Genomic DNA, 27930 nt, shown 5'->3' with positions numbered 1-27930 from the left:
GCAGGCGAGGGCGAGGCGAGGCGAGGCGAGGCGGGCATGGCGGCGGCGGCGGCGGGCGAGGCGCCGGGGGCGGCGTCGGGGGCGGCGGAGGAGAGCGAGGACGAGAGCGAGGTGCTGGAGGAGAGCCCGTGCGGCCGCTGGCAGAAGCGCAACGAGCAGGTAGAGCCGCCTGGCGCAGCCCGCCCAGCCCCGGCCCCGCGCCCAGGCGGACGACAAGAAACGCGGGCAGCGGGTCCCGGGGGCGCCCAGCCCAGCCCTGCCCAGCCCCGGCGCCGCTTGCCCTGCCGGCGCCCGAGAGGCCTTGGCCGCGGGCGGGGGCAGGGCGACGGCCGAGCGGCCGGGGGCTGCCGTGCCGTGCCGTGGCCGGCCCGTCGAGCAGAGGCGAGCGGCCCCCAGCCTCCCGGCCGCCGGGGCGAGCGCACGGCCAGAGGCAGGCGGGCGGGCGGCAGAGCCTGCAGCGCTTGACGGGCGCGGCCCGGGCGGCGGCGGCGGGGGGCTCGACTGGAGGCAACGCGAAGTCCCTCCCGTGGCTGGAAGGGCCGGCTGGGTCGGAGGCGCGCGCCCGCGGGGAGGGAGGGGGATTGGGCCCTGCGGAACAGGCCTGGCCCCCAGGCGGCCCGGCGGCCGGAGCAGGCCTCCCTCGGTGGTCTCCCATCCAAGTCCTGCGCAGGGCGGCCTGAGCCTGCTGGGGAGCCGGGATCGGATGGGCTCCGGCCACAGGGGCCGAGGGGAGCGGCCTGCCTGTCCTCGGAGCGCCTGGCCGAGCCCTCCCGGGCTGCGCTTGCCTCGCTCCCGGGGTGCCGTCTGCAGCACCGCGCCTGTTTGGCACCATTCGTGGACTGACGCACGGCGGGGGTCGGGGGGAGCTCTAGGAGAACAGCACACAGGCACAGCGGGCGGGCCAAACGCATCCTGCTGCCATTGAAGCCGTGCCTGCAGGGTCACCCTCTTAGTTGCATCCTTGTTGCAGGGAGTGGAGGGGGGGGGGACTGTGCGGCTGCGGCCTGCCCCTTGCATGCGACCGCAGGGGGTGCCTGGTGAACGGACTGGTGGGGGGCCTTCTGCATTGGAGCAGCCGCAACCCAAAGGCCCCTGCTGACAGGACAGAGACAGCTCCTGCCATCAGCCCTCGCGCCCCCTCCTTCTGCCATGAGGTTTATGAGGCTGTTTGCAGTCAGGGGCCAGCAGCTCCCTGCCCCCAGAATCCTACTCCCCAGGGCAGGCTGCACCGTGGGGCGGCCAGGAGCAGTTTTGGCCCCTCATCTTCCCCCCCCCCCCGGCCGCCCCCCCCCCCGGCCGCCCCCCCCCCGCAGCCAGCAGTGTGCCAGGGTGTGTGGTGGTGCTGGGAGAGAAGGCCTGGGGAGGACTCCAGCAGCTTCCTTTGGCCACAAGGACAAGAGGAGTGGAGGGTCCCTCCCGTTTATGGCCGTCAGCCTGCCTCCCCCTCCCACAATGGCCCGGGGTAGGCCTGGAGGGCGTGGGAAGAGGAGGGGGCCCTGTGGGCATCTACAAGCTGCAGCCCCAACTATGTTCTGCAGGGCGGCTCCACTCCTGGGGGGCCTGGAAGCCTGGAGCAGGTTTCAAGGGTTTCTCAATGGTAAACAAAGTTGAGGAAGGCTGCCTTAGAAAGGGAAATCTTAGAGAATTGTGGTCAATAGTTGGATGTAGTTCAAGTTTAAGGGAGACTAGGAAACTGATTCTTATCACATGGGGTTATTCTGGATTGGCACCTGCTTTTATTTTAATTCTTGCCTAACCAAAAGAGCTATGCTTTATTTTAACCAAAATCAATTTGCAGTTTTCTGTTCGGGCAAAAGATCGGCTATCTGATATTAGTTCCTTGTATTGCAAGAGAGAAGTCTCTTTCAGGAAGTTCTTTTAGCCTACTTAAGTGGGGTACATCAGAAGAGCCCTGCTGGGTCAGGCCAGTGAGGAGGATCCATCTAGCCCGGCCTCCCGCCTCACATGGCTCTTGTGGAGGCCCAGCCACAGGGCAGAGAGGCTGGGGCCTTCCTCTGAGGTTGCCTCCTGGCTCTGCGATTTACAGGACTAGAGCTTCTGAACGTGCAGCTTCCTTTTAGGTGCTATGCCAGTAGCCCCTGATGGACCTCACTCCCATGAATTTTAGAGTTGCCCACTCCTGTGGCCTCCAGTCTATGCATGCAACAGAGGATGCTGTATTCATCTGAATGAGGCTTTAACTCCCCAAGACTTGAACAACGCGTAGAGCTCTAGCCTTGGCACGAAGGAGGTCATTTGTCATACTTTTGCTCCTTGGACAGCCTTGCAAGTCTCTCTTCTGGGTAGCCATCAGGGATAAGCGCAGAGGGCCCACTCTGACTCCCAGGAGCTGACGCCAGTGCTTGGCCTTGAGCTGCTCTCCTGTGCCACCTCTTTGTGCTTTAACCTCACACTGCCCCCCCCCCCGGCACTGTCTCAAAAAAGGGAATATATGGGCTTATTCCAGAGCACTTCCCGTGGAAGGAGACCAGCCCTCCAAGTGGTTTTCGGTGGCAGTCAGGATGAGCCCCAAACGGCCTTTCCACTGGCCTTGGTGGTGGTGGCAGATCTTCATTTCCAGAGGTGTGCGTGAGCCACCAGGCAGGCCTTCGGGCAGGAGTGTGCTTGCCCACCCCACCAGAATCCCTGCTTTCCTCCCTGGAGGGTCTGTGCTGAGCCAGGCCCTTCTGCTTTGCCAGAGCTGGGGGAGAAAGCCAGGCTGATCTACGGAGCAGGTAAGATCCCTGCCCCTCACCCAGCCTCTGCCCCGTGGATGGAAGGACCTTCCCTAGGAAGAGAGGCTGAAGAGTTTTCAGTATAGCTGACAAAGAGATTTTTTTCTCCCTCTCCCAACACACTAGAACTTGAGGGCATCCAATGAAATTGATGGGCAGTTGTTTCAGGATAGACAAAGGAAATACTAATTTACACAGAGACTAATTAAAATGTGGAATTAGCTGCCAGAGGATGTAGTGATGGCCACAGGAATAAACAGCTTTAAAAGGATATGAGCCATTCATGGTGCCAGAGGGGAACCTCCATGTTCTGAGGCACTAAACCTCTGAATTCCAGAGCTAGGAAGCAGTCTCAGGAAAAGGCTTCAGCCTCTCTGCCCTGCTGTTTGCCATTCAGAAGAACTGACTGGCCACTGTGTAAGACAGGAGGCTGGACTGGATGGACCCTCCCTGATCTGACCCAGCTGGGCACTCCTGATGTCCTTATGAAGGCCTCAGCCTCTCTGCCCTGTTGCTGGCCCTACAGAGGAACTGGCTCGCCCCGGTGTGAGAAGGCCTCGGCCTCGGCCTCGGCCTCTCTGCCCTATTGTTGGCCCTTGAGAGGAATTAGCATTCTGTTGTGAGAGACAGGAGTCAGGACTAGATGGACCACTGATAAGATGTAGCAGGGCTCTCCTGATGTTCTTACGAAGGCCTCAGTCTCTCTACCCTGTTATTCGTCCTCCAAAGGAACTGGTTAGCTGCTGTGTGAGATGGGATGAATCATAGAATCATAGAATCATAGAATCATAGGGTTGGAAGGGGCCATACAGGCCATCTAGTCCAACCCCCTGCTCAATGCAGGATTAGCCCTAAGCATCCTGAAGCATCCAAGAAAAGTGTGTGTCCAACCTTTGCTTGAAGACTGCCAGTGAGGGGGAGCTCATCACCTCCTTAGGCAGCATAATCCACTGCTGAACTACTCTGACTGTGAAAAACTTTTTCCTGATATCTAGCCTATATCGTTGTACTTGAAGTTTAAACCCATTACTGCGTGTCCTCTCCTCTGCAGCCAACAGAAACAGCATCCTGCCCTCCTCCAAGTGACAACCTTTCAAATACTTAAAGAGGGCTATCATGTCCCCTCTCAACCTCCTTTTCTCCAGGCTGAACATTCCCAAGTCCCTCAATGGATGCTGGACCATTCGTTTCATTCAGCATGACTCTTCTGGTGTTCTTATGAAGGCCTTGGCCTCTGTGCCCTGGTTCTCCAGAGGAACTGGCTGGCTCCTGTGTAAGATGAGAGGCTGGACTGGATGGACCCTCCTGACCCAGCAGGGTTTTTCTGGTATTCTTCAAGAGCAAAAGGACTGATGATGCTTGGGGCCTTCCCTGAGCATTGGAAGCAGAGGGTACCTCTTATCATGAGACAGGTTAGGCTTCTGGGTGGGCAGAAGAGCTGCTTATCTTACTTAGGCCTGGAGCTTGAGCCCGGCTTATCATAGAATCATAGAGTTGGAAGGGGCCATACAGGCCATCTAGTCCAACCCCCTGCTCAACGCAGGATCAGCCCTAACCAACTTAAGCATCCAAGAAAAGTGTGTATCCAACCTTTGCTTGAAGACTGCCAGTGAGGGGGAGCTCACCACCTCCTTAGACAGCCTATTCCACTGCTGAACTACTCTGACTGTGAAAATGTTTTTCCTGATATCTAGCCTATATCGTTGTACTTGAAGTTTAAACCCATTACTGCGTGTCCTCTCCTCTGCAGCCAACAGAAACAGCATCCTGCCCTCTTCCAAGTGACAAACTTTGAAATACTTAAAGAGGGCTATCATGTCCCCTCTCAACCTCCTTTTCTCCAGGCTGAACATTCCCAAGTCCCTCAACCTATCTTCCTAGGGCTTGGACCCTTGGCCAGAGATCATCTTCGTCGCTCTCCTCTGTACTCTTTCAATTTTATCTACGTCCTTCTTGAAGTGAGGCCTCCAGAATGGCACACAGTACTCCAGGTGTGGTCTAACCAGTGCTGTATATACAATGGGACTATGACATCTTTTGATTTTGATGCGATGCCCCTGTTGATACAGCCCAAAATGGCATTTGCCTTTTTTACCGCTGCATCACACTGCCTGCTCATGTTTAGTTTACAATCCAAAAGTACCCCAAGGTCTCACTCACACACAGTGTTACCTAGAAGCGTATCCCCCATCCAGTAGGCATGCTTTTCATTTTTCTGACCCAGATGCAGAACTTTACACTTACCTTTATTAAATTGCATCTTGTTCTCATTTGTCCATTTTTCCATTATGTTCAGATCTCGTTGAACTCTCTCTATCTTCCGGAGTATTTGCCAGTCCTCCCAATTTGGTGTCATCTGCAAACTTCATGAGTAGTCCCTCCACCCACCCATCTAGATCATTAATAAATACGTTAAAAAGTACCAGGCCGAGCACCGAGCCCTGAGGTACCCCACTACTCACCTCTCTCCAGTCTGATGAAACACCATTGACAACAACTCTTTGAGTGCAGTTCTCTAACCAATGCCCTATCCACCTGACTATCTGAAAATCCAGATTGCAGTCCTTCAACTTATCCATGAGAACATCATGGGGAACCTTGTCAAAAGCTTTACTAAAATCCAAGTAAATGACATCAACCGAATTTCCCTGATGCAGCAAACCTGTTACTTGGTCAAAAAAGGAAATCAGGTTGGTCTGGCAAGACCTGTTGGAGACAAATCCATGCTGACTTCCTTGGATCACCAAATTGTCCTCCAGATGTTTGCAGATCGCTCCCTTTAATATCTGCTCCATTATCTTCCCCACAACAGAGGTCAGACTCACTGGTCTGTAGTTTCCCGGGTCATCCTTCCTCCCTTTTATGAAGATCAGAATAACGTTTGCTCGCTTCCAGTCCTCCGGGACATCTCCAGTCCTTAAAGAGGTTCCGAAGATGATGGACAAGGGCTGTGCAAGTTCTCTGGAAAGTTCTTTTGAGTATTCTCGGGTGCATTTCATCCGGCCCAGGGGATTTGAACTCATCCAGTGCAGCTAAATGCCTCTCGACCACCTCTCTATCCATGTTAACCTGCCACCCAGACACTATCCTTTGGCTACTGCCATCTCTAGATGTGCCTAAACCCTTTGACCTGTGGGGAAAAACAGATGTAAAATAGGCACTAAGCCTTTCTGCTTTCTCTGCATCTTCTGTTAGAGTTTGTCCATCCGCACCCAACAGTGGGCCTATTGCCTCCTTTACTTTACGTTTGCTCCTCTTCAGGACTGGTTGTATCCTCTTTATTCTGAGTTGCACGGCTGTGGTCTATGAACTCCTCCCCTTTCTTACTTTGGGTCAGAGTAATAATTCTGTTTTCTAGTGCCCTAATCTTTTCCTCCAAAAGTCTTACCAGCTTACACTTGGGGCAGATGTAGTCCATCTTCTGGGAGGAAGGCAATCATGTCACATTCACTGCAGATGATGGGATGAGTGTCCTGGAGGTCCATTGTAAGTTCTAGGCAGTGCAAGTTCTAGGGAAATTAATCTACTGATTCTAATTACTCAGCCAAGAACCCCAGGCTAAGAGCCACAGGCCAAGAGCCCTTTGTCTCTCGCCAAAGGCTCGTGCCTCTAGCGAGGAGCAGCCCTTTTTAATCCTCCCAGCAATCGCCCAGCAATCCCCTCACCCAGTCAGCACAATAGCCTCACCTGGTCAGCAGAAACACTCCCCAGTAGCTCTCTCCACGTGCTCTCAGTTGTCTGAGCTCATCTGAGCCACCAGCTCTCAGGCTTCTGGGGAGAGAGGGGAGGACGGTCTGGAGTGTCTGGCTCCAAACATCTCAGTTGGTACATGAGAGAGGTGGCCTTGGGTGGCCTCCCTATGCCCAGTGAGCTTTCTGGTGTTTGGTTGGCTGAGGAGGAGGGAGCTTGCTTCAAGGCTTGCCTTACTTGGGTGTCATGGGACCCCCTTCTGGGGCTGAGGCCTGCGGGGAGTTGTACAAGGGGATCCGCAGAGACCTAACTCAGTTGGCAGATGTAGTTTTTCTCCAGCTGGGCAGCCATGTTGGGCTGTTGCAACAAGACCAAAAAACAGCCCCTGGAGGAGCTGGCTCAGCGGTCTGAGAGAGGTGCCGTCTGCTCCCCTGGCTGCTTCACCCCAGGACTGTTGGGCCAGCTGTGCCCAGGGCTGAGGAACTGCCAGGGCTGCCAGCCAGTCCCAAAGCAGCAGGATGGCTAGCCGCCAGGGTCTCTTCCGTCCTCCTTCCTGGCTGCAGGACCAGGGAGGCTGTGCAGGGATGAACTTGTTTGGCTCCAGCCCCCCTTCTTTGCTGCCTGGATCCGCTGGCTGATGCCTGAGACCGCTTGGGCTGTTGCTCATGAGCAGCATGGGACAGTCAGGAGGGCCAGTTGGGAGGCCCTCCCTGGGGAAGAAGGGCTCAAGGAGCAAAAGGGAGCACAGAGACGGAGGCTCTGCAGCCACTGACAATCGCGGGGCCTGCTGCTGTTATCACCTGGTTGGGGAGGGGCTGCTGGCTAATCAGATGAGACTTGCGTTTTCAGGAACACCTGAAGCTATTTTGGTCTCATGTCTGTGTCTAAGCTGGAGATGCTGCCCTCCCCGTCTCTGGGTCTTGCCGCCAGATTCTGTCCCAACGTTTGTGCCCTCGAAGGCCCATAACCAGACCCTTGCCTTTCCCCACGGCAGAGCAGCAGAGCCCTCTCCTGTGTTTGATCTGCAGCAGCCTCTCGGGTTAAAAGGCTCAGGGGCAGCTGATGGCAAAGAGAGCCCCAGGAGAGCCCCTGCGCTTGAGCCTGGCCTGAACACTGCTTCTGAACATGGAGGTTCTGCTTGGCCACGAGAGCTGTCAAAAGCCAGATATGACCTCTTCCAACTTGCACCTGCAGGAGGAGGTGCAAAATAAGTTGCAAGAAGCAGGTGTCACTGGGGAAAGTGGCGAAGGATCCCCTGAGTGTTCATGCTGCCCAGTCCCTGCCTAGTGGGTCAAAGGTCATGGGAGGGGGGGGCAGCACTGGCCCCTGATGCAGCCTGGCATCTCCCCCACAGGTGAACCAGGGCAACATGCCTGGCCTCCAGAACACGTTCCTGGCCATGGACACAGAGGAGGGTGTGGAGGTGGTCTGGAATGAGCTGCACTTTGCTGACCTGAAGGCCTTCAAGGCTCATGAGGTGAGGACCCATTCCCCCCCCCTCCCCCCGCAGCCTGTGCCTCATGGCCTGGCGCGTGTGGGGCTGGGAGGCTCTAGGAAGCCATGGTGACCAGGCCTCTCCGTTCCCCTGATGCCCCCTCCAATCTCCCTGCAGGAGAAGGTCAAGACTGTATTTGAGCAGCTAGTGGTGGTCGACCACCCCAACATCGTGAAGGTTCACAAGTACTGGCTGGTGATGAAGGACTCCATGGCCCAGGTGAGAGGGACTCCACAGTTTGCATAGTGCAGGCCGGGCCAGGCATCAAGTGTGGGGAATGAGAAGGCTTCCTAACCCCCACCCTGTCTGTGACTGTGGAGAGCTGCTACTGGTCAGGGCAGAAGACGCTGGGCCAGCTGGGCCAGCAGCACCATGGCCATAACTGGAGCAGGTCCTTTGGGTCCAGGGTAACAGGGTCTGGGCAGGAGTCCAGGCCTGGCTGCTAGGGAAGAGGGTGACGGCAGGTGGGAAGGAGGGTCGCTGCCGTCAGATAAGAGCCCACCTGAAGAGAGTCTGGCTAATGAAGGTTTGAGCACTGGGAGTTCTGGGATTTCGCATGGTGGTTTCCATGCACCGTCTGCCCCCCGCTCTCTCCTCCTCCCAAAGGTGATCTTCATCACAGAGTATGTCTCCTCTGGCAGCCTCAAACAGTTCCTGAAGAAGACTAAGAAGAACCACAAAGCCATGAACGTCCGGGTAGGAGCCCTCTCTGTCCTGCTTCTTGGGGCTGGTTGGGAGTGAGAGTGAGGAAAGGCTAACAGCCCTGCCTGCCTGAGCTGAGGTCCTGTCTGTCTGCTTCCCACCTGCAGGCCTGGAAGCGCTGGTGCACACAGATCCTCTCAGCCCTCAGGTAGGCACCTGGCCTTATCCTCCTCACCGCGTGGCCGCCCCACCATCCCCTGGAGGGCCCTGGCACCCAATGGCTCTATGGCCTTTCTCCCCCCTCCTGCAGCTACCTGCATGCCTGTGGGCCCCCCATCATCCATGGGAACCTCACCAGTGATACCATCTTCATCCAGCACAATGGGCTCATCAAAATTGGGTCAGGTACGTGCAAAGCGTGGGGCACCCTGCTGGAGGAGTCCAGGGCGGACGAGTCAAGGGGCAGCACCCAAGTGGCGTGGATCTGGGTAGAGGAATGGAGCCCTGCCCCGGCCCTCGTAGTCAAGTGGCTGAACAGCTCGGGAGCAGAGGAGGAGCAAGTCTGATGACTTGCTCCGTGATGACTATCGAGAGGCGACCAAGGAGGGGTGGCAAGTGCTGGCATTCTTGGAGGATACTTTGGGGCTTGGCCCATACCGGTCTGGCTTCCGTGCTGGCCACGGTGTGGAGAAGATGCTGGTCTCGTTGACGGATGTTCTCCTGCACCAGCTGGACTAGTTTGGCTATCCTTGAATTGTTAGACCTGACGGCCACATTGGACACGGTCAGCCACGAGTGGTTAGCCCACTGCCTCGCTGGGGTTGGGACACATGGCTGATCTCCTTTCCCCAGAACCAGACACAGAAGGTGGCAGTGGGGGAAGGGATGCCATGCCCCTTTCAGTTCCCTTCTGGAGTCCCACAGGGGGCAGTACTCTCCCTCATGCTTTTCAACATCTACATGCTCCCCTTGCCCACCTGGTCTGGAGGTGTGGGCTGGGTAGTCACCGATAGGCTCGGTCTCCTGATGGACCATCGCCCAGACTCCCCCTTGGGGAGATGTTTGCCAGATGTTTGGAAGCCATCGCTGGGTCGTTAGAGCTGCGTTGTCTGAGACTCACCCCCTCCAAGACAGAGGTCCTGTGGTTGGGAAAGAATCGGCCAGGGTGCAACTTAAGAATGAGGGTGCTTCTTGATGCCTCCCTGTCAGTGGAGCTGCGGGTCACCCGAGTAGCCTACACAGCGTTTTCCCATCTATGCCAGGCAAAGCTACTCTCACCCGCTGAACACCTAGCTGCAGTGATCCATGCAAGGGGCACCTCTAGGCTTGACTTCTGAGAGCCAGTTTGGTGTCGTGGTTAGGAGTGTGGACTTCTAATCTGGCATGCCGGGTTCGATTTGCGCTCCCCCACATGCAACCAGCTGGGTGACCTTGGGCTCGCCACGGCACTGATAAAACTGTTCTGACCGGGCAGTGATATCAGGGCTCTCTCAGCCTCACCCACCCCACAGGGTGTCTGTTGTGGGGAGAGGAATGGGAAGGCGACTGTAAGCCACTTTAAGACTCTTTCGGGTAGAGAAAAGCGGCATCTAATAACCAACTCTTCTTCTTCTTCAGTAATCTCAGGGCTCTCTCAGCCTCACCCACCTCACAGGGTGTCTGTTGTGGGGAGAGGAAAGGGAAGGCGACTGTAAGCCGCTTTGAGCCTCCTTCGGGTAGGGAAAAGCGGCATCTAAGAACCATCTCTTCTTCTTCTTCTAACTCGCTTCCGGCTGGCCTTTCCTTATCCTTGACCCGGAAATTGCAGCTGCTACACAGGGACACCTTGGAGGGCCCATATCCAGCCAGTGCTGAGGCATCTGCATTGGTTGCCAGTTGTGTCCCGGATCAAGTTTAAGGTTTTGGTATTGACTTTCAAGGTCTTTCATGACCTGGGCCCCACACACCTGAGGGGCTGCCTATCACCTTATGCTCCCTGCAGGGCCCTTTGCTCTGCAGGTTCACACCTGTTGGGGGTCCCCGGCCCAAGGGAAGTGTGCCTGGCCCCGCCCAAGTGGAATAAGCTCCTGGAAGAGCTAAGGGCCCTGCAGGAGCTTTCACAGTTCCGCAGGGCCTGTAAGACGGAGCTCTTCCACCAGGTCTTTGGTTGAGGCGGGGCCAATTAAGATCTATCGGCCCCTCCTTGCCTCAGCTGGGGTAACAGGTTGACCCCCCCCCCATACATACTTTCTTTTCACCTGAGGCATGGGTTGGATAGAAAGGGTGCTTGTGCTATGGGAAGTGGGTGGGGGGTGGGCTTGGATCAAATGCTGCTGGGGTTTTTAAGAGAGTGTGATCTTTTATGTATTTTTATATTGTGGGGTTTTAAGTACCATAACCAGCCTCGAGCCAGTGAATAACTGGGAGTGGCAGGCAATAAACTGAAAAACAAACAAACTAGCAAATAAATAAGACTCCTGGGCACAGGTGGTGTAACTGAGACAGGTCCCTGACTGCAGTCAGCTTCAAGGAACAGGGACTGCCTTGGTTAGCAGAGCTACGATTTCCTGGTGGAGAGATGTGCACTCAGGAGGCCTTTCCTGGCAAGAAGGAGAGTTGGCAGCGGGAAGCCTGGAATGGGAGGGGAGGGGAGGGGGGGAGAGTTTGTGTTGCACGCCAAAGTGGGACCTGGACTGGGCTGGGGCAGGGATTAAAGGAGTGTTCCGAGAACCAGTGTGAGAAGCCACCCTGCCCTAGCCTCAGTGGTCAGGGAGGATCTGACACCATGTGGCCAAGAGCCAAAGTCTCCCATGATTCAGGTTTCCCCAGGAGTAAGAAAAAGGGCTCCTTGTTGCATGCGCAGGGTATGAGACAAAAGGCATGGCAGACCTCTTAATAAGCAGGCCCTGTTTTGAAAGATGATCCCTCTTTGGCACAAAGCACATTTCATAGAATCATAGAATCATAGAGTTGGAAGGGGCCATTCAGGCCATCTAGTTCAACCCCCTGCTCTATGCAGGATCAGCCCAAAGCATCCTAAAGCATCCAAGAAAAGTGTGTATCCAACCTTTGCTTGAAGACTGCCAGTGAGGGGGAGCTCACCACCTCCTTAGGCAGCCTATTCCACTGCTGAACTACTCTGACTGTGAATTTTTTTTCCTGATATCAAGCCTACATCTAGTCCAATCCCATGCACTATGCAGGACACTCACAACTACCTGCCTATCAACAGTGACCCCAATTTCATGCCCAAGTGATCCCCCCCACTCTGGCACCACTGCCTGCACGCTGGGATAGCCTGGCCTGCCACCTGATGTCCTTCTTGATCCTGTCTGTGGAATGGCATTCTCTAAAATGGCTGGAGCTGACCACCACCTTGAGACCCAGAGAATATTAAGGGTTAAAATCAGTAATAAGGAGCATTGTTAGGAATGTGGAGTCTAGTCTGGAAAAGCAAAAGGGAGGTTGGAAAGAGGCCAGAAATTTGGCCTCTGCCCATGAGGAGACTCCATGGATGGGGCAGCTCTTGTGGTCCAAGGGCAGGAAGGCAGCTCTTGTGGTCCATTGGCAGGAAGGGAAGAGGGGAAGGGAGATGGGGCAGTGGCACACAGAGTTCCTTTCTCCTCTTGCCCCGGACTCAGAATCACAGAATCATAGAGTTGGAAGGTGCCACACAGGCCATCTAGTCCAACCCCCTGCTCAACGCAGGATCAGCCCAAAGCATCCTAAAGCATCCAAGAAAAGTGTGTATCCAGCCTTTGCTTGAAGACGGCCAGTGAGGGGGAGCTCACCACCTCCTTAGGCAGCCTATTCCACTGCTGAACTACTCTGACTGTGAAAAACTTTTTCCTGATATCTAGCCTATATCGTTGTACTTGAAGTTTAAACCCATTACTCCTCTGAGATTGCAGGGGCCAAGTCATGCCAATGGGGCATGACTGCTGGAGCCTGCCTGCTTGCTTGGCCTGGTGGGAATTGGTCCCACCTAACTGTCTGGCTGTGGGAGGGTTGGTAGGGACTTTCTGTGGGCCAGATGGCCACGCTGCCCCAGGCCTGGGCTCTCTCTCACAGGCTGCCTCCCGCATTCCCCTGTTGTGTATGTGGGTCTATTGAGGGCTGAGCTTAAGGTCCAAGGCAGGATCCAAGCAGACACGTAACTGACCAATGCGCAGGGAGGATCCAGTCTGCCTGATTCTATCTGCTTAAATCAGAATCCTAGTGATGGAAGGAAACTCCAGGGTCATCTAGTCCACCCCCAGCGCAATACAGGAACTCACAACTACCTGTCCACCCCCAGTGACCCCAATTTCATGCCCAAGTGATCCACCTGCCCCAAATCTTCAGAATCCATCCTGCCCTGGAGGAAATTCTCCTCCCATCCCATAGCAGCAATCAGCAACTCCCTGGGTCTGCCAGGAAGGGCCACAAGAGCCAAGTATGGACACAGTCCCTTCCTGGCCACCCACTCCCCATCTGCCCAGATTCACAGAATCAGCATTTCTGTCAGATGGCTCTCTAGCCTCTGCTTCCAAAGAAGGGGAACCCTCCACCTCCCGAGGAAGCCTGTTCATTCAATCAATCAATGCTAATCTAGGCAACCAGGTAAACCAATCAGTGCTCATCTAGGCCATCCCTGGCATGGGTGGGAAGTCTCTTGTCTGCCTTAGGCCAGTGGTCCCCAACCTTTTTTAGGCTGGGGACCGGCAGGGCATTGGGCCGCGCCCGCAGGGACCGCGCCCGCGCGGGCCACGCCCACGCTTCGGGCCGCGCCCGCGGATCGGGCCGCGCCCGGCCGCGCCCGCCGGCCGCACCCCGGCCGCGCCCGCGAGCCGCGCCCGGCCGCGCCCGCCGGCCGCACCCGCGAGCCGCGCCCGGCCGCGCCCGCGGATCGGGCCACACCCGCGGATCGGGCCACACCCGCGGGCCGCGTCCGTGGATCGGGCCGCGCCGGCGCGGCCTGCACGGGTGCGGCCCGGCCCTGATTCCTTCTCCCGGCCCTCCCGCAGTAAGTAGCTTCCCGGGCCGCAAGCTTGCGGCCTGGGAAGTTTTTTACTGCGGGGGTGGGGGGGGGCGGGGAGAGGGAGCCGCGGCCCGGCGCCATGGCCTTTGCGGCCCGGCGCCGGGCCGCGGCCCGCAGGTTGGGGACCACTGCCTTAGGCATCTCTGTTGAGGTTTCCTGAGCGGGTTTCTCAGTCTTCTTGCTGCCTGCGACACTGTGTACTCTTGCTGAGAGCACAATCAAGAGCTGTTTGTTTGCCCAGTAGTCCTGGTGTTCCTTCTGTGAACCCACGGATATAGCGATGGCGAGGAGGATGGGATTGCGATGCTAGGTATGGAGCTCTGGTAAGCAATCACCTACAGCTGAATCACTGGTGCAGGGCCCTGCTGCCAAGGAGGGACAATCCGCCAGTGGAAACCACGGTCCGCTTGGTGCCCACCCTCCAGGGATGGGGCCATCTGCTCCACTGAATGCGCTGCCTGGAGAGCAGACTCAGCAGCCACAAGCACCATGGCTACCTGGAGACGGATCAAACCCTTTGATCTCCACGCCCCTGCCAGATGGCCATGGTGCGAGAGGCGTGTCCACCATTACCTCGTGGCCAGTGCCATTACCGATGGCAGCAGGAAGAAGAGGCCCATGTTCCTGAGCCTCTGTGGGCCAACCACCGACAACCTCACTCAAGGCCTTTACGGATGACGTGGACGAGATCCTGCCACAATGATGGGAGCGTCGCCCCCCGCAGCCCAGAGAGACTGCCGGCCGCCACGCGTTCTACCAACATTTCCAGTGGGAAGGCGAATCCCCTGCTGCCTTCCTTGCTGCCCTCTGCACCATGGCTCCTGCTGAGGTCACCCTAGAGAGCTGTTTGTTTGCCCAGCAGCCAGACATTCCTTTCAGGAGCAGGAGTTGGGAGGCTCCTCCCACAAGGGCCCCCTCGGGAGCCCTTTGCCCTGACGAGGGCCTTTAAAAAGGAGCAGCGGCTGCTGGTTTGCTGGGGATGCAGCTGTCCTGGCTGCTGTTTGCAGCTTTCTTTGGTTTCATGCTGGAATTAACAGGTCAAGGACTGAGTGAGGCTGCTGCAATGTGGGAGGGAGGCAGTTGTCTTAGGCTGCTTTAACTTACTGTTTAGCTTTCTCAGGCAGTGATGAAGTAACCCTGAAACTTCTGTACGTCACCTTGGGCATTCTTTTTTAAGGTGAGCCCAGACTAAAAATGTTGCGAAGACATGCAAGGAAAAGTCCTTGTGGGAGTGCAGCTGGGGTGGGGGGCTCAGGGTCCTGGTGCCTGACTGAGCAAGCAGGGCTTCCTCTTGCCTGGGCCGCAGGGTTGGGGGGGGGGGCTTCCAGGTCTGCGGAATGGGAGAGGAACAGGGTGCTTTTCAGGTGGGCAGCTCTGTGGGTTCCAGGCAGCAGAACATGGGCACCTTTGAGGCCAGCCAAGCTTTCTTCATGGTATGAGCTTTTATGTGCAGCTACGAGGACATGGAAGCGAACAGTGCAATCCTATAGGTGGAGGTCGAGTAGCACAATAAAGTTATTTCACAGCTGCAATGACTAAACTGGAATAAGAAGCTTAGTTTATATGGTCACCATTTTTGGGGTTTAATTCTTGGGGGAAACAGTGAAGGAAATAAATATGTCAAAATTGGAGATGGAGGGGAAGATGTCCCCTTATTAATTGTGGAATGTTGAGTCACTATTTGCCCTGAGGCTCCATCCATCTCCTGTTCAGTAACTCCCCCTCCCATCTCTCTCTCTCTCTCTCTCTCTCTCTCTCTCTCTCTCTCTCTCTCTCTCCACCTCTCCTGGTTTTTTTGGCTGATTTGTCCCCAGTTTGGCACAGGATCTTTGCAGAGGGTGAGTAACTGTTTCCTGGTTCCTTCCCTTTGGTCCTGTCACCTCTCCCCTGGAGTCCTTTTTCCCTGCTTGGTGTGATGATGGGGTGGGGGTGGGGGATCTCCTTCCTCTTGAGTTTTGCTTTCCAAGTGAATCCAAGAGGTGCAACCTTTAGAGGGAGCTCCTTCACCTCACCCTGCCATCAGGTGGCCTTCTCCCCCCTTCTCAGGCCCCTGCAGGGCTGGGTCATTACTGTGCAGCTCCTTCCTTGGAAAGGTCCTCTGCTCGATTGGGATCCCCCAGATGCAGAGAACTCCAGACATCCAGGAAAGATGCTTGCAGATGTTCCAGACATTGTACACATTGCACAGGATGCAGATGAGGCCTTGGATGAATCACCAGAGCTGCCTACCGAGATGCAACCCAACACAGTACTCCAGCTGAGATTATCCCAATGCTTAGACAAAAATGTTCCACCAGACAAGAGTCTTGCCTTGCAAGAGCAGTGGAACTGACCACACCAACATCATGGAGTGCCATATCGCTACTTCCACTGGCAGAAGCACAGACTTGGAAGGAAGCAGATCGTGAAGAAATGCACTCATTTCACGAGAATAATACATGGACATTTACAGAGCTACTTCCAGGAAGGAAAGCAATCGGCTGTAAGTGGGTCTTTAAGCTGAAACACAAGGCAGAAGGTGAGATCCAGCGCTACAAAGCCAGGCTTATTATGCAGGGATACTCACATAAATATGGTGTGGATTTTGATAAAAATTTTGCTCCAGTTGTTAAAACACACCACAGGAAGGAAGGTACCAGCCAGCAAGAACATGCGCGTTGACTGTCCAGATTGCTTTCTTGCATGGTAACCTGAAAGAAGAAATCAACATGCAGCAACCACCGGGCTTCATAGAGACAGAGCAGATCTTGTTTATAAGCTTCAAAAGAGTATTTGTGGGCTCAAACAATCAGCCAGAGCCTGGAACATGAATCTCAATGACATGTTGCTACAAGCAGAGTTCCAAAGAAGTGACGCTAACCCATGCCTTCGCACCAGGTTCAGTAATGGCAAATGGACTTATATGCTAATTAACGTTGACAATCTGACTTTGGTTTATGAAAATGCAGAGGACAGCAAGCAGATTGTGCATCAATTAAACAATGAGGTGGAGATAAAATCTTGGACCAATAAGCCATTACTTAGGAATTCAAGTCCAAAGAGATTAAGATGGAGGTTTCCTCATCCACCAAGAGCAGAAAATTACTTAGTGACACTTCTAAATCTCCAAGATTCCAGTCATCCTGCACCTATGAATGTAACCTACACAAAGGAAAGAGATGTGAGTGAACTGCTAACAGACAACATTAGATATCATCGAGCCTTAGGGCAGCTTCTGTACATATCCACACTGTCTAGACCAGACAGATCCACGGCAGTTAGTCACTTATGCAGAAAAACTGAGCAACTCACCATAAGAGACTGGAATGCTCTGAAGAGAGTTGTCAAATATTTGAAGGGTACTACAGATCTTAATCTTGAGAAACTTATAAGCAGGTCAAGAAGCAACAGTGAGAACTGAATATGGAATCACTGATTGGTTCAAAATTGAGAAAGGAGTTCAGCAAGGCTGTATACTATTACCTTGCCTATTTAACTTGTATGCGGAGCACATCATGAGAAAGGCGAGATTAGAAGAGTCACAAATTGGGATCAAGATTGCAGGGAGAAATATCAACAACCTCAGATATGCAGATGATACCACTCTAATGGCAGAAAGTGAAGAGGAACTAAAGAGCCTGTTGATGCGGGTGAAGGAGGAGAGTGCAAAAGTTGGCTTGAAACTCAACATCAAGAAAACAAAGATCATGGCATCCAGCCCTCTCAATTCCTGGCAAATAGATGGGGAAGAAATTGAGGTAGTGACAGATTTTATTTTCCTGGGCTCCAAGATCACTGATCCAAGATGGGGACTGCAGCAAAGAAATTAAAAGATGGCAAATCTAGACAGCATCCTAAAAAGCAGAGACATCACCCTGCCAACAAAAGTGCGTTTAGTCAAGGCTATGGTCTTCCCAGTTGCAATGTATGGGTGCAAAAGTTGGATCATTAGGAAGGCCGAGCGTCAAAGAATTGAGGCTTTTGAACTCTGGTGCTGGAGAAGACTTCCTTGGACTGCAAGGCGAACAAACCGGTCAGTCCTAAAGGAGATCAGCCCTGACTGCTCCTTAGAAGGCCAGATCCTGAAGATGAAACTCAAATACTTTGGCCACCTCATGAGAAGGAAGGACTCCCTGGATAAGAGCCTAATGCTGGGAGCGATTGAGGGCAAAAGAAGAAGGGGACGACAGAGAATGAGGTGGCTGGATGGAGTCACTGAAGCAGTCGGTGCAAACTTAAATGGACTCCGGGGAATGGTAGAGGACAGGAAGGCCTGGAGGATCATTGTCCATGGGGTCATGATGGGTCGGACTCGCCTTCGCACCTAACAACAACAACAGATCTTAAACTTAAACTGTTTGCTAGTTGCTACCCCAGACTTGGGAATTTTACTGATGCTGTTTGGACGAGTGACAGGAAGGCAAGTAGTAGTTTCCTGATCTTTTATGGCAAGCTGGACCAGTACCAGGCAGAAGACTAGGGCATGATCTACATCCGATGCCGAATATGTGTCGGCCGCCCATGGCTGTTGAGAGCTACAGTGGATCTGTCACCTACTAAAGGTCTTGGGCACAGAGTTCCCACTGACCATACCGCTGTATGATGACAATAGAAGCTGTATATCCAAGCGAGAGGACGCACAGAAATGCACTAAACCCATTGACGTGAAATATCATCTACTGAGAAACATGCAAAATCACTGAAGTGATTTACTGCTCATGAGGAGAAATGCTAGCGGACCTGATGACGAAGCCACTTCCACAACCCAAATTCAGACCACTTAGAAGTCAAATGAATCTTGCATACTAAGTCAAGCAGTGAGAGGGGCTGTTGGAAACAGCTCTCTGCACAAGGTCTCCTGACTTCGGAGGCTAAATAAGAACTCTCTTTATCATAGTGTCCCTAGAGGGTAATTCCTGTCCCGTGAGTCCTTCCTTCTCCTCCAGTCATGGATGCAGAGTTGCCCCAAGCAGCCCCCTCCCTCCAGCCATTTAGATTGCAACAGGAACCTTCTCTTGACCTCCAACTGTGTCCTATTAAGTTCTCCAAGAAGCAGTTACTGTATTAGTTCAGTACCCCCTTGGTGAAGGTGCTTTTCTGTGTTGCTTCCTCACTGCAGGCACTCAGCCAAACCAGGCACTGGGCTAACTTTCATCCTATTAAGACTGTCCCACAAGTCTACCCATATTTAACATCCTTTACACCTCACCCTGCCATTGGGTGTCCTTCCTCCCCCTCCTCAGGCCCCTGTAGGGCTAGGCCGTTACTGTGCAGCTCCTTTCTTGGAAAGGGGGGGGGTCTCCACCCCAGTCTGCTTCACCTTCTGCTCCTGTCCCTGCAGCTATCCCAGCAGATCTCCGCAGCCCCATCCGTGCTGGCCGAGAGGAACCGCAAAACCTGCACTTCTTTCCCCCGGAGTATGGGCGTGAGTGTCTTCCCCACTTCAGGCGGGGTGGGTGGGGGCCTCCTGGAGGCGACATTGACTCACGGTCTGGTGGTGACCTGGCTGGGCTTTGCAGGTGCGGCAGATGGGACAGCTGTGGACATCTTCTCCTTTGGGATGTGTGCCCTGGAGGTAGGCAGGCATCCCCAGGGACTGTAGATGGGAGGGCTTGTTCTGGGCCCTGGCATGGTCTCCCCTGAAGGAGGGAGGCTTCCCTTGGTGTGCCCAGCTCCAGCAGCACTGGCCCTGGGCTCCTTTCTCCCTTCCTCTGCTTTCCCCAGGGGCTTCTTCTTGACCTGCCCCACCCCTGCCTCCCCATAGATGGCCGTGCTGGAGATCCAGTCCAATGGGGATGCCGGTGTGTCAGAGGAGGCCATTGAGCGGGCCAGACACTCCCTGGACGACCCCAACATGCGGGTGAGAGGAACAGCGACCAGTTCACTGCTGTCCAGCACCATCTCGGACATAGCCCCCTCCCTCGCCTGCCTTGGCTTGGATGTCCTGACCAAGTGCAAATACTTGTCTGCAAACACTTGACCTTGTCCCACCTAGTCTAACCTTCTGATTGGTGGGCAAGAGGGGGCAGCTCTGGCGGGGGGTGGGGATGGGACTTGTGGCCAGATCGATCTGCCCCGATTCACAGATGCCAGAGCCCTCTGCTGCCACCAAATCCTGGCTGGCCTTTTGTTTCTTGTCAGCCCAGGCTGACTTGGATGCGGCTGGGCAGCTCTTCTGGAACCTGTGTTGCTGCATTGGTCTTGCCTGGCCTGGCCCACTTCCTTTGGACTGTCCAGCACCTGCGTGGTGCCGAAGCAGCTTGTTTCCAGCTCTGGCCCCGAGGGGAAAGCGGAGGAGGGCAGTGGGGACAGGAGCTGCTCGTCCAGCAGACCTTCCTGCCCTTCTTAGGAGTGGGAGGAAGAGCTGTCTCTGCTTACGCCCTCCCCGCCTGCCCACAGGAGTTCATCCTGAGCTGCCTCCTCCTCAATCCGGAGCAGCGGCCTTCTGCTCACAACCTGCTCTTCCACCGCGTCCTCTTTGAGGTCCACTCGTTGAAGCTGCTGGCTGCCCATTGCTTCATCAGCAACCAGTGTGAGTCGGCGTGCAGAGCGGGATGGGGCCCGGGGTGGGGGTAGGGGTGGGGGGTCTTTCCTGCTTAGAGCCCCACTGCTGGCTTTGCTGCAGACCTGATGCCCGAGAATGTGGTGGAGGAGAAGACCAAGAGCCTGGACCTCAACATGGTGATGGCGGAGATGAAGCGCAAGGGCCGCCCACCCGTGCAGTGGAGGTGAGCGGTCAGGGCTGGCCTTCCGCGGGCGGGCGGGCAGGGGGGAGCCTGCAGAGGCTGAGGCCGGGCTGAGGTCAACTGCCCCAGAGCCTCTGCAGCTGCTGCCTCCGGCCAGGCCAGTCTGGCCCCTCGCCTTCCCACCGCCTCTGTGCCTTCCAGGTACTCGGAAGTTTCTTTCCTGGAGCTAGACAAGTTCTTGGAAGATGTAAGGTGAGTTTAGGAAAGTCTGGGGTGCCGCCCCCCCCCCCCGGATCAGGGCAGAATGATTAACTCCTGCCCTGCTGTGGGGCGAGAAGGGACACCCTGGCTGAGTCTCCTGGCCCCTCTCCTTGTCAGGAATGGCATCTATCCCTTGATGAACTTTGCCACTACCCGGCCCCACACTCTCCCGCGGTCAGCCTCCCAAGCCCTTGAGGATGCGCAGAAAGCCTTGACCCCCACCCCGGAGCCCTTTGATGTGGAGACACGGAAGGTAGGAGTTGCCTGGGGTTGGCCCCCAGAGTGCAGTGGGGTGGGGGTGGAGATTCAAAGATCGGATGCCTCCTGGGGGCTCCATTTTGCCCGGGCAGCTGCTGGTGCTGGGGGTGCTTGAGTGTCTCCCAAGGTGTTTATGTGAAACTGGTGGGCTCTGGGTCTGGAGCCCTGCTCTGTCCCCTCAGGCAGGCCTCGGTCAGCTCCCATCTCTTTCTCCCCAGCAACCCCCTTCCTCTTGGTTCCCTGTTTGCCCTCCTGGGCAACATTAAGGTGCCTCTGCATTGGTCAGGCCCAGAGAGTTTCTTGGGGGAGGACATGGTATGTCAGTGTCCAGGTGGGACCTGGGGAATCCCCTGGAATTACAGCTTATCTTCTGGGTAAAAAAATAAATTCCTGTGGAGAAAACAACCTAGATGCAACCTAGAATCATAGAGTTGGAAGGGGCCATCCAGGCCATCTAGTCCAACCCCCTGCTCAACGCAGGATTAGCCCTAAGCATCCTAAAGCATCCAAGAAAAGTGTGTATCCAGATGGCTTGGATGGCTTGGAGGGTGGATTCCACAACAGTAGGCTCCACTGAGGTCCCTCCCCATCCTGAATGCTGCCTACTCCCGGTTCCACTCCCAGAAGCTCCAGGTATTGCCCAAACCAAAGGTGGGAACACTAGGAGGATGGAGGGTGCTGGAAAAAGAGGTGGCATTTGAGGCAAATCTTGCTCCTTGGGGGCAGCTGGAGCTGCCTCTGTGCTGCTGTCACACTCAGGGGTCCGGTGCAGGTGGTAAAATGTTTCACCAGGATGATGGGGAAGGAGGAAGTGGCAGAAGAACCAAACACTTGGCAAGTGCTAGGAATGTTGAGCTGCCTGTGCCTGCCAATTGGACCGTGCCACCCAGAGTTCCCAAAGTGCTTCTGGGGTCCCTGGCCTGAAGGGCATGTCTCTGCCTCCTGCAGGTGGTACAGATGCAGGTCAACATGGAGTGGAGTGAGGAGAAGAGCCAATGGCATGTGAGTCGTGGGGCCTTTGGTGCACCGAGGGAGGGGAAGAGCCGTTCCCCAGAAGAAGCCCCAGGGGCTTGCCCTGGGCCTGCGGAGGGACCCAGCAGCCCACTGGTCTTTTCTGGAGGAGGGATGAGCACAGACTGGGGAGGAGGGGTCCACCCATTGCCAGTCTTCCCCCAAACCATGGCTTATGCCATGAAGAATCACTTTCCCAAAAGTATACTTCCAGAAACATACTTATTAAAATTGGTTAGAGAACTGCACTCAAAGAGTTGTTGTCAATGGTGTTTCATCAGACCGGAGAGAGGTGAGTAGTGGGGTACCTCAGGGCTCGGTGCTCGGCCCGGTACTTTTTAACATATTCATCAGCAACCAGTGTGAGTCGGCGTGCAGAGCGGGATGGGACCCGGGGTGGGGGTGGGCCATACAGGCCATCTAGTCCAACCCCCTGCTCAACGAAGGATCAGCCCAAAGCATCCTAAAGCATCCAAGAAAAGTGTGTATCCAACCTTTGCTTGAAGACTGCCAGTGAGGGGGAGCTCACCACCTCCTTAGGCAGCCTATTCCACTGCTGAACTACTCTGACTGTGAAAAACTTTTTCCTGATATCTAGCCTATATCGTTGTACTTGAAGTTTAAACCCATTACTGCGTGTCCTCTCCTCTGCAGCCAGCAGAAACAGCATCCTGCCCTCCTCCAAGTGACAACCTTTCAAATACTTAAAGAGGGCTATCATGTCCCCTCTCAACCTCCTCTTCTCCAGGCTGAACATTCCCAAGTCCCTCAACATATCTTCATAGGGCTTGGTCCCTTGGCCCCAGATCATCCTCGTCACTCTCCTCTGTACCCTTTCAATTTTATCTACGTCCTTCTTGAAGTGAGGACTCCAGAACTGCACACAGTACTCCAGGTGTGGTCTGACCAGTGCCGTATACAATGGGACTATGACGTCGTGTGATTTTGATGTGATGCCCCTGTTGATACAGCCCAAAATGGCATTTGCCTTTTTTACTGCTGCATCACACTGCCTGCTCATGTTTAGTTTACAATCCACAAGTACCCCAAGGTCTCATTCACACACAGTGTTACCTAGAAGCGTATCCCCCATCCAGTAGGCATGCGTTTCATTTTTCTGACCCAGATGCAGAACTTTACACTTATCTTCATTGATCCTGTATTGAGCAGGGGGTTGGACTAGATGGCCTGTATGGCCCCTTCCACCTCTATGATTCTATAAATTGCATCTTGTTCTCATTTGCCCATTTTTCCATTGTGTTCAGATCTCGTTGAACTCTGTCTCTATCTTCTGGAGTATTTGCCAGTCCTCCCAATTTGGTGTCATCTGCAAACTTGATGAGTAGTCCCTCCACCCCCTTATCTAGATCATTAATAAATATGTTAAAAAGTACCGGGCCGAGCACCGAGCCCTGAGGTACCCCGCTACTCACCTCTCTTCAGTCTGATGAAACACCATTGACAACAACTCTTTGAGTGCGGTTCTCTAACCAATTCCCTATCCACCTATCTGAAAATCCAGATTGCAGTCCTTCAATTTATCCATCAGAAATATTAGTTTTAATATTTGCTTTCTCCATTATGCTTTAAGTAAGTAGCCTCTGGAAAAGTGGCCTGTTGATATTTTGCTCTGGAAGACTCCTAATGCAACTGAGAGAAATAGCTCTGGGCATCTGTACTTGTATCCTCCCCTTGCAGCTTACGCTCCTGCTGGTTCTGGAGGATAAGCTTCACCGACAGCTGAGCTATGACCTGCTGCCAAGTGAGTTGGGTTCTCTCCCCCCCCCCACCCCACCCCGTGCAAGAGGCTTCTAGAAGTGTGCATTGGTGGGTGGTGGCGGAGGTGCAGCTAGGCCTTTCCGCAGGCGTTTAATCTGCTTGCGGCCTAGAAGCCCGGGCGAGGGCATGGGCAGACAGCAAAGGCTCTAAGCTTGGGACCAGGGAACAGTCAGTCTGGTGAACTTTGGCCAGATGGGATTTGTTTGTTTTAGTTGGCATGTTAGATTTTGGAATGTTTCCTTTTTGAAAGCTCCTTTGAGTCCCCCTGGGGAGAAAAGCAGCCTAAAAATGCTTGCACAAACAGTAAGTTCCTGGACGGGGCCCCCCTGCCCAATTCCAAAGCCCAGCCCCATGGGCGTGGTAGAGGAGGGGGGCCAGCCGCTCGGGACTGGCCCCTTCTGCGGAGCAGCCACCTCCAAGCATTTGCCCTCTTTGTCGCAGCCATCTCTGGAGCCTTCCGAGGACATGGCCGTGGGCTCACTGGGGTGGGGGACTGTGGCCCTCGGCCAGGAATGGCCTCAGCTGGGGCCTCCACTGTAGCTGTCCAAAACACTCCTAGTCATCTCTGGCCAGGTATTTATCCAGGGACAAGGAGGAGTTTGGAGGACCCCCAGACTCTGCACCTGTGCTTTTTGGGGGAGGGGGGTGGTACAGGCCTGTCCAGAAGACTGCACCTGTTGGAGGATGAGATGTTATTATCAGTCTGCCAGACAGTGGTCTTGTCTGGGTTGAGTTCCTGTTGCTTCCAGTTGCCTTCCCCGTGTATTGGTGACCCCACCAGCCTGTGTTTCTCTGCAGCTGACCGTCCCAGGGACCTGGCTGCCGAGTTGGTGCATTACGGGTTCATTCGTCTGGTGAGTGCTCCGTATGCCAGGGAGCAGGCCAGCAGACCATTGAGGGGCCCCGGCACCATGGAAAGATGTAGAGTGTCAGCAGTTTCAGGGGGGGGGTGAGGAACCTGGTACAGGAGGAAAATTCTGCTGAGGTGGGAACAGGTGCGTGGCTCTGGGAGAAGGCTTACCTGGGGCCTGCTGTCGCTTGTGTTCCCACTGCTGAGGAGAGGGTGGCATGTTTCTGAGGACTGGATGGGGTGCGGGAAGGAGCTGGTTGAGCCCACTGTGTTGGAGGTACAGAGGCGTTGGGGGTCACTTGGGAGTTGGTGGTTGGCCCTGCCAGAGTGCAGGATGGCCAGCCTCCTTGGAACGGGAGTGAGGTCTAGATGCCGCTGCTGGAAGGGAACCATGGGCTGGGAGGCCGTAGCAGTGTGGGGCAGCAAAGGGGTATCTGGAGAAGAGGCTGGAGAAGGGGTATCTGGAGAAGTCACAGGAAGGCAGCTCTCTGCCTGGGGCATCCTGCCTAGCTGCAGCTGCTTGGAAGGCGGGAGGGGGGAGGTCTACCTTCGTGACTCTGTCCCTTGCTCTCCTTTAGGATGACTGTGAGAAGCTGGCCACCTTCCTGGAAAACGCATTCCATCGGCACCCGCCAGCTCCCTCCTGAGTCACCCCCTGCCAGCAATGATATTTGGGGCAGACAGTAGAAGGGGGAAGGTTTCGTCTGCTGCTCCCCCTCTCTGCTAGGCAAGGGACACCGGAGGCACAGGGCCTGGTGACCCCCCCAGGCAGGGCAGGAGCCAGTTGCCCTTGGCCAGCCGGCTGAGGCGCTTTCTGAAGACCACCGAGTTCTCTGGTGACCCCCAAATTCCTGAGGTTGCTTCCTGAGAGGGGGAAAGGGCCGTGTGCAGGAGCAGAGAGCTGCACCAGGTGGAGGGCGCAGGGGTGGCTGGGAGCCCTGCCAACCCAAGTGCTGGCCTTTGTGGGACTGGCTCCAGTTGGCTCTGTTGTCCTTCCGCCTGAGCAGCCAAGGGAAGAGTCCTGCTGTCTGTCTGTCTGTCTATCTTTTGCTTCAGAGGCAGCCAAGCAGGAATCACAGCTGGCCTCACTGCTGCCACCGCTTTGCTGCCCTGCTCATCTGGGCTTTGCCTCTGCCTGCACAGGGGCTGCTGTGCATGCTGCACTGTCCTGACTTTGGCTTACCTGCTGTCGCGTTTGTGTTTGCTGAGCTGCATGCTTTTGAGGCAAAGTGGGTGCTGCTGAATTCCCCGCACTGCCTCCGGCAGCCCTTGCCTGCTTTGCTAGGGTCTCTGAGAGCCACTGGATCCATTCACTCATTCCAGTGTGACAAGCCCCGCCTCGGATGGGAGCCTGTCACCTGCCCTCCTGGGTAACCGGCTTCTGCCCAACTTGTCCACAGAGGTCACCAGGAACTCGATAAAACCAGGCAAAGGCCTTGGCTGCTCTCCACTGCAGTTTCCTTCCCCGCAGAACAGCAGGGGCCACTGGCCATGGAGGGATAAGTGAGTCCCACTCTGAGGTTTCTGGGGCTTTCTCCTCCTGCAGCCCGGTGGCCCTGTGGAAGAGCACCTTGGGAAGAGTCCACTGCCATGGGTACACTGCCCTCTCTTTCGAGTGAGATGGGATGCCTCAGTCGTGTGTCCTGTCCATCCCTGCAAGCATGCCTCATGTCCCTTGGCCGGGATTGGACAGCCAAAGTCCTTGGCTTCTGTGCTGGGCCCAGCCATGTGATCTCCAGCCTGTGCACCAGTGGAGCCAAGCAGGGCAGGGCAGGGGCCAGTGTCCTCTTCAGTTAGGAGGACAGCCTTGGACTGCAGTGGCTTCTTTGCAGCGGGGTTTGCTACCATGGCTGATTGGCTGGGAGCAGAGGAGGCACCGCTTCCATCAGGCAAAGCCATGTCTGCTTTAAAATCTGCTGCTCCTTTTCCTCTTGGGTTCCTCAGAGCAGGGCCATCTTCCTCACAGAAGCTGCGCTTTCAGAGGGCCACGTACTGCCAGGAGTGGGAAGGGGAATGGGCCCAACTCCAGGAAAGGGAGGGGGGCTGGAGGAGGTCGTCGAAAAATGGATGCCAGTTGGAGCCGGCAATGCTGAGCTTGGGCCGCGGCTCATCTTGCAGTGACATATTGATCCAAGAAGGAAGGCGGGATATACATTCACTAATAATAAATAAAATAAAGATCCAGGCTCAATTCAGCTCTTGGGGGAGTTAAGGTCACACTGGGCTGAATGCAGCATGACAGGCTCCAGTTAGGTCTGCTGGGAAGACTCGGAGAGAGGCCTCTCCCTCCCCCTTGCAGCACAATGTGACATATTATTGGTCAGATGCCACAACTATTGCTGGCAGAATAAACAGAACTTTTTAGTGTTGCTTATTTTTTTTAAGTACATTTCTTTAAAAATAAAAACAAGTGCAGGTTAGCCCTTTGAATCTGGGAAAACTGCATGCAATAAAAATCAGATCTCCTGACATTTCTTAATCTTTACTTTGCTAAAGACATCCTGCTTACAACACTCAAAGCCTTAAGCTGATGGGCAGAATGCGACACAAATGGGAAGCCCTGGGTGTAGGGGGAGAATGCTCACCCAACGGAAGGCCTCCTTTGCATGTAAGCCACCAGGGGAAGCCACTTGACCAGATCCCTAACGGGCTTTACAGAGAACAGGACAGGAACAAAACCCTGTAACACAAATTGTCTTCTAAATAAAACGACTGGACCCAAAATGGATTATGCTAATGAGAACTGCCAGTCAAACTATGAAGCATCTTCCTAACTAATGATAGCTTTCCAAGAAGTGTTATAAGGCTAAAAGTAGAACTCGTTGCATATCATCAAGAACAATAAAACTGCTATTTTTGCAGCTAAACTAATAAAGTAGTCCTGAACATTTAGCTTTCTGCCTGACCAGCAGTTGAGCCTTAGAATCATAGAGTTGGAAGGGGCCGTCTAGGCCATCTAGTCCAACCCCCAGCTTGATGCAGGACTAGCTAGCCTAAAGCATCCAGGATAAGGATCTGTCCAGCCATTGTTTGAAGACAGCCTGTGAGGGGGTGCTCCCACCTTCTTAGGCAGCGCATACCACTGCTGAACTAGAGTCACAGAATCCTAGAGTGGGAAGGGGCCACACAGGCCATCTAGTCCCACCACCTGTTCAATGCAGGATCAGCATCCAGGAGAAGGATCTGTCCAGCCGCTGCTTGAAGACGGCCAGTGAGGGGGAGCTCCCACCTCCTTAGGCAGCCCCTTCCACTGCTGAACTAGAGTCACAGAATCCTAGAGTGGGAAGGGGCCACACAGGCCATCTAGTCCCACCCCCTGCTCAGTGCAGGATCAGCCTCAAGCATCCAGGAGAAGGATCTCTCCAGCCGCTGCTTGAAGACGGCCAGTTAGGGGGAGCTCCCACCTCCTTAGGCAGCCCCTTCCACTGCTGAACTAGAGTCACAGAATCCTAGAGTGGGAAGGGGCCACACAGGCCATCTAGTCCCACCACCTGCTCAATGCAGGATCAGCCTCAAGCATCCAGGAGAAGGATCTGTCCAGCTGC

General features: G+C 54.8%; 1 protein-coding gene across 3 annotated transcripts; it reads left to right on the top strand.

Moving 5' to 3' along the window:
- Positions 1-26841, top strand: NRBP2 (nuclear receptor binding protein 2). Of its 3 annotated transcripts, XM_077351274.1 has the most exons (18): positions 1-159; positions 7780-7902; positions 8038-8139; positions 8527-8616; positions 8730-8770; positions 8873-8967; positions 15376-15399; positions 18882-18965; positions 19060-19115; positions 19305-19400; positions 19940-20072; positions 20166-20268; positions 20428-20478; positions 20605-20740; positions 21694-21747; positions 23455-23518; positions 24334-24389; positions 24964-26841. In XM_077351274.1, the coding sequence occupies exons 1-18, from the start codon at positions 37-39 to the stop codon at positions 25030-25032; spliced, it is 1500 nt and encodes a 499-aa protein (XP_077207389.1). In that variant the 5' UTR covers positions 1-36; the 3' UTR covers positions 25033-26841. The 3 variants fall into 3 exon arrangements, with proteins under 3 accessions (XP_077207389.1, XP_077207390.1, XP_077207391.1); XM_077351275.1 differs by lacking the exon at positions 20428-20478; XM_077351276.1 differs by lacking the exon at positions 21694-21747.
- Positions 26842-27930: the final 1089 nt, after the last annotated feature.

The sequence above is a fragment of the Paroedura picta genome, chromosome 9 (assembly GCF_049243985.1).
Source record: "Paroedura picta isolate Pp20150507F chromosome 9, Ppicta_v3.0, whole genome shotgun sequence".
Classification (NCBI taxonomy): domain Eukaryota; kingdom Metazoa; phylum Chordata; class Lepidosauria; order Squamata; family Gekkonidae; genus Paroedura; species Paroedura picta.
Note: the sequence above shows the minus strand (reverse complement) of the source record. Positions and strands in the feature narration are given on the sequence as shown.